The 9,927-nt window shown below is 49.2% G+C and overlaps 1 protein-coding gene across 3 annotated transcripts; it reads right to left on the bottom strand.

Annotated features, from left to right (window-relative positions):
- Positions 1-6,276: 6,276 nt before the first annotated feature.
- LOC149874843 (uncharacterized) lies at positions 6,277-9,525 on the bottom strand. 3 transcript variants are annotated; one of them, XR_016439973.1, is made up of 4 exons: positions 8,989-9,525; positions 8,828-8,897; positions 8,411-8,569; positions 6,277-6,480 (listed from the first exon to the last, which is right to left on the bottom strand). XR_016439973.1 is itself a non-coding variant. In XM_090031702.1 (4 exons), exons 1-4 carry the CDS (start codon positions 9,417-9,419, stop codon positions 6,413-6,415), a joined length of 696 nt encoding a protein of 231 aa, XP_089887828.1. In that variant the 5' UTR covers positions 9,420-9,525; the 3' UTR covers positions 6,277-6,412. The 3 variants fall into 3 exon arrangements, 1 of the variants encoding a protein (XP_089887828.1); XM_090031702.1 differs by having other exon boundaries at positions 9,021-9,525; XR_016439972.1 differs by lacking the exons at positions 6,277-6,480; positions 8,411-8,569 and having other exon boundaries at positions 8,787-8,897.
- Between the last annotated feature and the right edge of the window lie 402 nt (positions 9,526-9,927).

The following is a 9,927-nucleotide window of genomic DNA, read 5'->3' as shown; positions in this document are numbered from 1 at the left end:
CATCAGGCACAGGGCTAGCTTTGGTGTCTGCTTTAGTGAGCCCCAAGGTGCCTGTCTCCCACAGATTATCGGGGGTGGGGGCTCCCCTGACAGACCTTCCTTTGAGGTGGCCTCAGTCTAGGTGCCCCTGGTCTCAGGGGATAAGTCCTGGCCAGTCAAGTGAGGGGCTTCTTCCATGGGCTCCTGTTCATGACTGTCCATCAGTCCTGAAACCTCCTCCATGGGGATCACCTATTTGATCTTTCCCAGGGCTGGGGTGTGAGGCACGGCTGGGGAGACCTCCGGAATCTGGGTTGCTCCTTCCACCCATGTGGTGGTCTTGGGAATGGGAGAGGAGTCCTTCACATCAGGGGGCTCCACCTGCACCTGAGCCTTCCCCTTGGCTTTGTGCGCAGAGGGGACCTGAACCCACTCAGTCATGGTGTGGTCCTCAGGTGGACAGGATCCAGTAGGAGAAGATGAGGGCTAGGCAGGCGGCAGCTACAGTGGGGGCATGACTAAGGGCAGGGGGAACACTCTCTCTCTCCCTTTGGCTACTGCTGTCCTCTCCTTGGTTTGTGGGCAGGGTCTCCTGAACTCACAGAGTGGCTGGATGACGTGGCTGGGGTGTGAGGGAGGCCTGAGGAGGGAGGGATACCAGTGCTAGGGGCACCCCTTTCACCAGTGGAATCTGCAGAGTCCATCTCCTTGAGGTCCATGGGGCACTCGTGATGCAAGTGCCCTGGGGTGCAGCACCACAAGCATCACAGGTCCCGCAGCATATAGAAAACCCTCGCCAGGCACCCCCCTCAGCCTCCAGATGCTTTCCCACCACCAGCTGGATCATAACCTCATGAAAGACAGCATGTGGCAGAGACCAGGGTATCGGCACCCCAGTGAGAGGGCCACCACCTGGGAGATAACATTCCCCAGGTTTTGGAGCTGGGGGGAGCAGGGCCCAATTAGGTATGTAGAGAGAGATAAGACTGCCTGCTGGAATCCTGTCTGTCCCTGAAGTGGAGGTTGCAGGCTTCTCTACCCCCAGAGGAGTTTGGTCAGGCTCTGCCTCCAGGGTGGGGGCTGCAGGGGCTTGCATAGAATCTGTCCCCATAGTGGGGGCTGCAGGAAGCTCTGTGGGGGCATCTGCCTCCCCAGAAGTTTCCTCCCCTGTCATTGCTTCTCATGTGGGAGGGGAAAACAGAGAAAACCAAAATATACAGTGGGACTGGTGAACCTAATAGGGGCAGACTGGGGTTGTGGGGGAAATGGTGGGGGAGGGACATGGGAAAGGGGTATGAAGCTCATTGAGATTAGGTTACTGTTATGCATAGTTCAGTTTGAAAAATATCTAGAATCCAAAACATGGTACAGAATATTTTCCCTATATCTATTAAGTGATGCAGCAGCTAGAGGTGATAACCCAGTGCTATGGCCTCTGTACTGTCTGCTAGTAGGCATTTCGCTGAGTTTGAAGTGTTGGCTGTGAAATATAAAGACCTAAGTTTGTGGAAATACATGCCTAAGAAACATCTCTGTTTTTGATCAAGACCCATAAAGATGAAACTCATAAAGATGACATTAGTGGAAACAAATGAATGACAAGTTATTGCCATAAAAGAGAGACTAATGACGGAGTGTTTTCTGTGGGAAAATTCTTACCACAAAATGTACTTTACCATTTTGTCTAACCAGAGCTTGCATGCTGGTTAAACAAAGGCATGCTTATTTTACCCAATTTCATTCTTTAAACCTGAGACAAGTTTTATCTTGACTAGAAGGAATGCTCATCTCTTGGTCTTTGGTTGGAGCTATTTAGAGTTTAGGTAAGTAGTTTTCATTGTTGAGAGTACATATTTGCTTGGGAAAAAATATTTTTAAAAATCAGATCTAAATAAATACTATTTGGAAATTCAATAACTATTTCTGACACAAATGTTATTCTTTGCATTAGGCAGTTTAATTGCTAGAAAGTAAGATAGAGCTCAAACTTTCTATTACATATAGTTGACTTCTGCATTTCACAGCCTTAAAACCTATTTATATTCATTTATTTAATATCCTTCACCTACCTGCCACAGCTCTGGATTCCATGTATGCATGGCTGCAGATATTATTATTAGCTTTGCTTAATTATGTTCCGGAGTCTTTGTTATAGAAATCACCTCTGAACCTCTGTGCTTCACAGATACAGGAACACTGCGTGGAATTTCATTTTCCTTTCAATCCTCACAAACAAATCATTTTATCATCATGTATAAGCTTTTCTCACCTGCCATTATAAGTGTAATATCAGTTCAACACAGAGGTGAGTACTCTATATTTGCCTTTGTAAGAGAAACATCTGGTTGGTATTCATCAGCTATTTTCCCAGTATTTATTCATAACTGAAATAGCCACTTCACAGTTGTTAGGTTTGAGTTTTTTTGTTATTTGTTGTTTTTTAACTTGTATTTTAATAATTTTTAAAGGGGAAAAAATCTAGTCAGCATTAATCAGTTTTACCCATACATTTTCACTATCGAAATGCCTGCATGACTCTCATAAACTGTCATTGGTGCTGACCTGAGGAAAGCTATCAAATAGTAATATGCAATTTATTATATGAAGACTGAGTCAACATGCTCTGGAGTGCATTTATGGAAAGGAAAACATTACAATTTACAATATGGTTCATGCTCTGTACCCAAAATACAATATTTATACGATGTAACATCTGGTTTCCTGCATCAGACATTGCTTATAAACAAGCTATGAAAATATTCTGCACTGTTATCAGTCATGTGTCAACTGTCAATAACATTGATCTGATCTTATAATTAGGGATCTACATAAGTCATTGTAGCAGGGCACTAAGGTGCCTGCTACTGACAACAGTAATATGGGCTCAGCTGCCACTCACTAGGGCAGCACAGGTGTGGGTTGCCGAGACAACCAGTCTGATCAGCTGACCAGAAGGGGACAGGGCCTGGCCTATATAAACAGCCAGGCTGAGGCCGGAAGGTTAGTTCCTCTCTGGCAGTCAAGGAAGGTGGAACTCTGTTTGAGCAAGCAGAGCAGGGAAGCCGGATGGCCTGAGCAGTTGCGGGGTGATGATACTGGGTGGAGGAAACTCTGATAGGGATATGCAGGAAGAATAGCCAGGTTGGCTTGCAATTTACGTTATAGCCCAGGGGCTTTGTGTTTTCTGTTTTGTTGTTATGTTACACCGGAGGACCGGGTGAGGCTGTAGGGGTTGGAGGAGGCCTCATGGGAGCTCCCCACTAGTGTTGGGGTTCCTGGTGCCAGAGAGGGCACAGTAGTTAGGGGGTGCACTGACCCCAACCCTGAGAAGGGGGTTCAGTGGATTGAGGGCCAGGTAAAGGCCGAAGCTGCCTGAGCCCAATTGTGGGAAGCCCAAGTGTGTTGTAGGACCCGAGAAGGGGGTCTGGGGGTCAGGCATGGCTATGGCCACCTGAGCCTCGATTGTGGGGATCATGAGGCAAGGCCCCGGTGTGGGTTGCAAGAGCTGTGGGGAAGCCGGCCCCGGTGTGGGCTGCGAGAGCTGCGGGGAGGCCGGCCCTGGTGCGGGCTGCGAGAGCCACAGGAGAAGCCAGGAGGTGCCCGTGAGGGCACAGGCAGGCAACGGAGATGAGTCTGGGGACCTGTGAGGGCACAGGTGATTGTAGGACTCACGTGTAGCCCGAGAGGTTGGAGTGCACCGGGCAACTAGGCCGAGCCAAAATACATCAAGGCACCGTGCCAAAGAGGGTAGAAAGGCAGCCTCCCTTTTACTATATCAACATCAAAGACTTGGCAGGTGAGATAAAGAGGGTGCATTTGGGACTGATTTGGCACAGTAACTGGATGATAGGGGAGTTTACGGCACCCCTCGGTCACGCGCTGCCACAGTCATGATGGCTGAAAGGGAATACTGTGGGCTGCTTGCAGTACATAGAGCTGATTTTGTGGCCTTATTGTGTAAAACCTGCCCCTCAACATTGACTGATTCCTATTTCCTTGTTCACTGAGAGCCTTTTCCTTACCTTGTATTATTACCACTGCAGTGTTTCCCCACCACCCCTGGTTTTTTCCCCTTCCCTCACCCGTTTTACCATTTTTTCCCTTTCTTTTTACCTATTTATATTTTCACTATACCCTCTCACATTGAGTTTCTCTCATTCCTGTTTTCCTTTTCTCTATTTCCTTTTTCACTGACAGCCTGTTTTCTACCTGTTTTCTACCTCTATCACTGTAATGTCTCCCTTTAGCCTTTTTCCCCCCTGCTTTTCTTTTCCCTCCCCTCTCTACTTTACCTCTTGTCTTTCTAATTTCTACCTATTTACATTCTCACTGATATCCTGCAACATTTTTAGCTTCTCTAATTTCTTGGAGTCTCAGAACAGCAGCGACTCGCTATGCCTGAAGAAAGTTGTCTGTGCCCAAAAACTTGCCAAGAACTTTTTTTCCCCAACTACTTAGTTGGTCTAATGAAAGATATCACATCTACTCAAAGAACGTTGCCTGTCTATGGCTTTAGACCAATATGGCTACAACCAAAAAAACCCTAAACCCTTTCCATACTTTTGAGACTGTAACCCTCAAACTGCACAGAATGTTGATGAAACTTACTTGATTAAAATAAGAAAATTCAAATACATACTCATGAATACGGAAGCTTTAGAGAAATATTATACTTCATCTTTATGATTTAGCTCATGCCTTGTGAAGATTTTAACAAAATCCATATTTTTTACAAGTTCTAAAATAAACTTATTGTATTAAAATGAAAAAAAGGATGTTAAAAGTTCATAAATACTAGATACCCTTTTTAGTACTCCTTTGATACACATTTATGATTCCAAGAAGCTGCCACTTCAGTTGTTTCTTTAAATTCACAGTATTGCAATATAAAGCAATATGTATCAGTATAGCTAGATAGATAGATAGTATATCTTTATATTATAAAGAATATATATCGGTTTTTGGATTTAAAAAACTAATGCAAATCCACAGTTTTCTGAGATTAAAATGAAACTCCACAACAGATATAGGCTATATTTATAATATATTTATAGTGGTGTTTCATTTTGATCATGGAAAAATGTAAATTTTTTGGTTACTTTTTAAATCTGAAAATTGGGGAGTTTATTTTTTTTAATCAGAGAAAACCAGGATCCCTGATGATTACTTCCATATTGCGATGGTGGACCTTATGATGTCTCTGTATCCTCATATAATCTTCCAAAGAACTGTTAGTAGCCCGATTATCCGGCCTGCCACGTCTTGGATTTTATTATAATATGTTCTAATTTATTATTCATAGATTCATAGATTCATAGATGCTAGGGTCGGAAGGGACCTCAATAGATCATCGAGTCCGACCCCCTGCATAAGCAGGAAAGAGTGCTGGGCCTACATTACCCCAGCTAGATACACATCCAACCTTCTCTTGAATACCCCCAGGGTAGGGGAGAGCACCACCTCCCTTGGGAGCCCGTTCCAGACCTTGGCCACTTGAACTGTGAAGAAGTTCCTCCTAATATCTAATCTAAATCTGCTCTCCTCCAGCTTGTGGCCATTATTTCTTGTAACCCCCGGGGGCGCCTTGGTGAATAAATACTCACCAATTCCCTTCTGTGCCCCCCTGACGAACTTATAGGCAGCCACCAGGTCGCCTCTCAACCTTCTCTTGCGGAGGCTGAAAAGGTCCAGTTTCTCTAATCTCTCCTCATAGGGCTTGGCCTGCAGGCCCTTAACCATACGAGTGGCCCTTCTCTGGACCCTCTCCAGGTTATCCGCATCTTTCTTGAAGTGCGGCGCCCAGAATTGCACGCAGTACTCCAGCTGCGGTCTGACCAGCGCCCGATAGAGGGGAAGTATCACCTCCTTGGACTTATTTGTCATGCATCTGCTGATGCACGATAAAGTGCCATTGGCTTTTCTGATGGTTTCATCACACTGCCGACTCATGTTCATCTTGGAGTCTACTAGGACTCCAAGATCCCTTTCCACTTCCGTGCCACCCAGCAGGTCATTTCCTAGGCTGTAGGTGTGCTGGACATTTTTCCTCCCTAGATGCAGCACTTTGCATTTCTCCTTGTTGAACTGCATTCTGTTGTTTTCTGCCCACTTGTCTAACCTGTCCAGGTCTGCTTGCAGCTGCTCCCTGCCCTCCGGCGTGTCCACTTCGCCCCATAGCTTAGTGTCATCTGCAAACTTGGACAGAGTACATTTCACCCCCTCGTCCAAGTCGCTGATGAAGACATTAAAGAGTATCGGTCCAAGCACCGAGCCCTGCGGGACCCCACTGCCCACACTCTTCCAGGTCGAAACCGACCCATCCACCACGACTCTCTGGGTGCGACCCTCCAGCCAATTCTCCACCCACCGGACTGTGCAGTCATCCAAGTCACAGCCCCTTAACTTGTTCACCAGTATGGGGTGGGATACCGTGTCAAAGGCCTTCCTGAAGTCCAAGTATACGACATCCACCCCTCCTCCTGCGTCGAGGCGTTTTGTGACCTGGTCATAAAAAGAGACTAGATTGGTCAGGCATGATCTACCTGCCACGAACCTGTGCTGGTTTCCCCTCAGCATAATTTGTCCTGCCGGGCTCTCACAAATGTGAGCCTTGATGATTTTCTCAAAGATTTTGCCAAGGATGGAGGTGAGACTGACTGGCCTATAGTTACCCGGGTCCTCCTTCCTCCCCTTCTTGAAAATGGGAACCACATTGGCCCTTTTCCAGTCCTCCGGGACTTGACCCGTGCGCCACGAGCGTTCAAATATTCCCGCCAGTGGCTCTGCAATGATGTCGGCCAGTGCCTTCAGTACCCTCGGATGGAGCTCATCCGGGCCTGCCGACTTAAAGGCATCCAGTTCCTCCAAGTGACCCTGCACCACCTCAGGGTCCACGCATGGAAGTCTGGTGCCTTGCTGCTGCCTCCCTACACTCCCAGTGAGAGACTTGTCATGCCTCTCACTTGGGAACACTGAGGCGAAGAACTCGTTGAGGAGTTCAGCCTTGTCCCCTCTGTCCGTCACCAATTGTTTCTGCCCATTTAGCAGGGGTCCTATTCCTCCCTGGGCCTTCCTTTTACTCCCTATATATCTAAAAAACAATTTCTTATTGTCTTTTACTTGGGTTGCCATCCTCAGCTCCATGGTAGCTTTGGCCTGTCTAACTGCCTCCCTACAAGCACGAGCAGAAGAGGTATATTCCTCTTTGGTGATCTCTCCCTGTTTCCACTTTTTATGTGCTCCCCTTTTGGCCCTTAGTCTCCCCAGGATTTCTCTGGTCAGCCAGGGAAGCCTCCTGGCCCCTTTCCCTCTTTTACCTCGCACGGGGATCGTCTCGCTTTGTGCGAGAAGGATAGCTTCCTTAAGGCACAGCCACCCTTCTTGGGCTCCCATCGTTTCAAAACTACTACTCTGCAGTGCATCCTTCACTAATCGCCTGAGTTTGCTGAAATCAGCTTTCCTAAAGTCCAGCACGTTCACCCTACTGGTTACCTTACCCACTCGACGCCTTATGTTGAATTGTACTTTTAGGTGATCACTGTCCCCCAGATGGCTACTGATCTGTAGGTCCCCTACTATGTCATCTCCCGTTGCCAATACCAGATCCAGTAAGGCATTCCCCCTAGTGGGACCATGTACCTCCTGCGTCAGGTGGAGGTCCTGTACACAGGTTAGAAACCTGCGTGAGCGGTGGGACTTTGCTGTCTGTGTCTCCCAGCAGATGTCCGGGTAGTTTAGGTCCCCCATGACCACCGCCTCTTTAGCTTTTATGGTCTCTGAGAGTTGCCTCAGGAGCCCCAAATCTATTTCTTCCCCTTGATGTGGGGGTCTGTAGCAGACCCCTACCACCAAATCCTTTTCTCCTTGCCCCCCATGTAGCCTAACCCACAGTCCTTCTACTTCCTCATCCTTTGATTCTGTCTTGATGAGGGTTGATGTATATTGCTCCTTAACATAGAGCGCAACCCCTCCCCCCCTTTTCCCCACTCTGTCCTTTCTGTACAATCTATAGCCCTCAATATGTACCGCCCAGTCGTGGGATGGATCCCACCAGGTTTCCGTCAGCCCCACTAAGTCGTAGTCGTTTAGTGCAACCAGGAGCGCTAGTTCATCCTGCTTGTTCCCCATGCTCCTAGCATTAGTATATAGGCACTTGAGCCCTGTGACTGGTGCTTTTGCTACCCCCTCGCTCCAAGTCCTAAAGGGCTTTTTGTCCCTAACCTTCCCGTTCCTTACCTGTGCCGTATTGCTGTCCACCCCCTGCCTTTCACGTTCCCAAAGCTCTCTTTCTTCAGGCTGGGCTGTCCTTGTGGGTGCCACCTGGTTTGGTGGTCCACAGCCTCCCCCACCCTCATCTTCCCCTCCCCCCGACGAGCCTAGTTTAAAGCCCGCCGGAGGAGATCCGCCAACCTGGAAGAAAACACACGCTTACCTTTGGGGGACAGGTGAAGCCCATCCCAGCTGAGCATGTCCCTCGTTGTAATGTGTGGGTCATTGTCCAGGAAGCCGAAGCCTGCCTCGAGACACCACTGCCGAAGCCGCCAGTTGGTCTCTCGGATGCAGTTCTCATGCCGTCTTCCACGTCCGTTCACTGGTAGGATGGAAGAGAATACCACCTGTGCACCAAATTCCCTCAGCACGCTGCCGAGAGCCTGGTAGTCTGCCATCAGGTGATCGGGGGTTCTCCTGGCCGCATCATTAGTACCCACATGGACAAGGACCATGGGGTAGTAATCGGTGGGCTTGATCCTGGCCTGGATTACCTCCGTCACATCCTGAATCTTAGCTCCAGGCAGGCAGTAGACCTCTTGTGCTGAAGGGTCCTGGCGACAAATGGGCCCTTCCATACCTCTCAGGATGGAATCGCCTATGACGAGCACGCGTCTCCTCCTCTTCTGGGTCCTCTCAGATCTCTTGATCTGTTTGGAATGTGAAGAATGTGGCATTTCTTCCTGCCCAAGGGTTTCCTCCTCCCTTTCCATCTCCTGCAGAGTCGCCAAGGCCTCGTACCTGTTCTCCAGTCGGACTGGAGAAGCTTGTACCTGCTCGCTGCGAGCCGCTCCGGTCCTGGCTGTGACCGTCTGCCACTCTGCCGTGGAGGTCCTTCCCTGGGCTGCTTCTTCCTTGGGTGCCTGGTCCTGCAGGGAAAGGAAATAACTGTCAATTTCCTCCTCCGCCTCCCTGATCCCCCTCAGCCTGCTAACCTCCTCCCGGAGCTCCCTCACCTGTGCCTCCAGAGCCCTAAGCCGGGCACCTGCCGGACAGGTGTGGGGGCTCCCAATCTCTGCCCCCCCCGGCCCTGCTGGGGATCCCCCGCAAGCCGGGAGGTAGGGGGACATCAGCTTCCCCATGGGCTCGGTCTGGGTGGAGGCCTCAGACCAGCCCCGGTTAGCCTTGTCCCCCTGGGCAGAGGCCCTAGCAGCACTCCTCGTAGACACCATTCTAAGCTGCTGTTTGTAGACCTGTGTGGTGTCTACGTCCTACCCGTACAGGAGTCCCACTCCTGGCCCTCCCAGCCCGCCCGCCGGCGCGAACGCCTGCGCAAACGCCGGCGCGCTCTTACAGAGCGCGCCTGTTTGCACACTCTGTTCGCGCTGCGCGGCTCGGGAGCGCGGCTCCCTACCGGCTCAGCTATATGGGACCCGGAGGGCTTCCCCTCCGGATCCGGCTCAGCTGTGCCGAGGCCCTCCGCCCCACTTACCTTCGGGGGATTCTTCTTTTTCCCTCCCTTTCTCCTTCAGAAGCTCTCTCTTTATTTTTTTCTGAGACTTCCATCTCCTCTTTCTTTTCCTTTCCGGGAGCTTCTATCCTTATATAGTAATAGCTCCGGAAGCGGCTTTTCCCAGCTCTTTTCATCACATTGCTGTTTACTCTTTTACAGATATCCTTAAATTGAATTTAATCTACCACCAGAAAAGAGAATTCAGGGCCTAGGAAGAGTCCACATTT

Source organism: Crocodylus siamensis, chromosome 1 (assembly GCF_052110815.1).
Source record: "Crocodylus siamensis isolate JL-2025a chromosome 1, ASM5211081v1, whole genome shotgun sequence".
Taxonomy (NCBI): domain Eukaryota; kingdom Metazoa; phylum Chordata; order Crocodylia; family Crocodylidae; genus Crocodylus; species Crocodylus siamensis.
The sequence above is the reverse complement of the archived record's forward strand: the minus strand, read 5'-3'. Positions and strand labels throughout refer to the sequence as shown.

Excerpts from the sequence above, each read along its gene's own strand:
- LOC149874843 (XM_090031702.1), bottom strand. The coding sequence starts at position 9,419 with ATGGTGTCTACGAGGAGTGCTGCTAGGGCCTCTGCCCAGGGGGACAAG. Across the intron at positions 8,570-8,827 it reads AGGCGATTCCATCCTGAGAG|TGAACGGACGTGGAAGACGG; the intron begins GTATGGAAGGGC and ends CCATCCTACCAG. Across the intron at positions 6,481-8,410 it reads GCTTCACCTGTCCCCCAAAG|GTCACAAAACGCCTCGACGC; the intron begins GTAAGCGTGTGT and ends TTTTATGACCAG.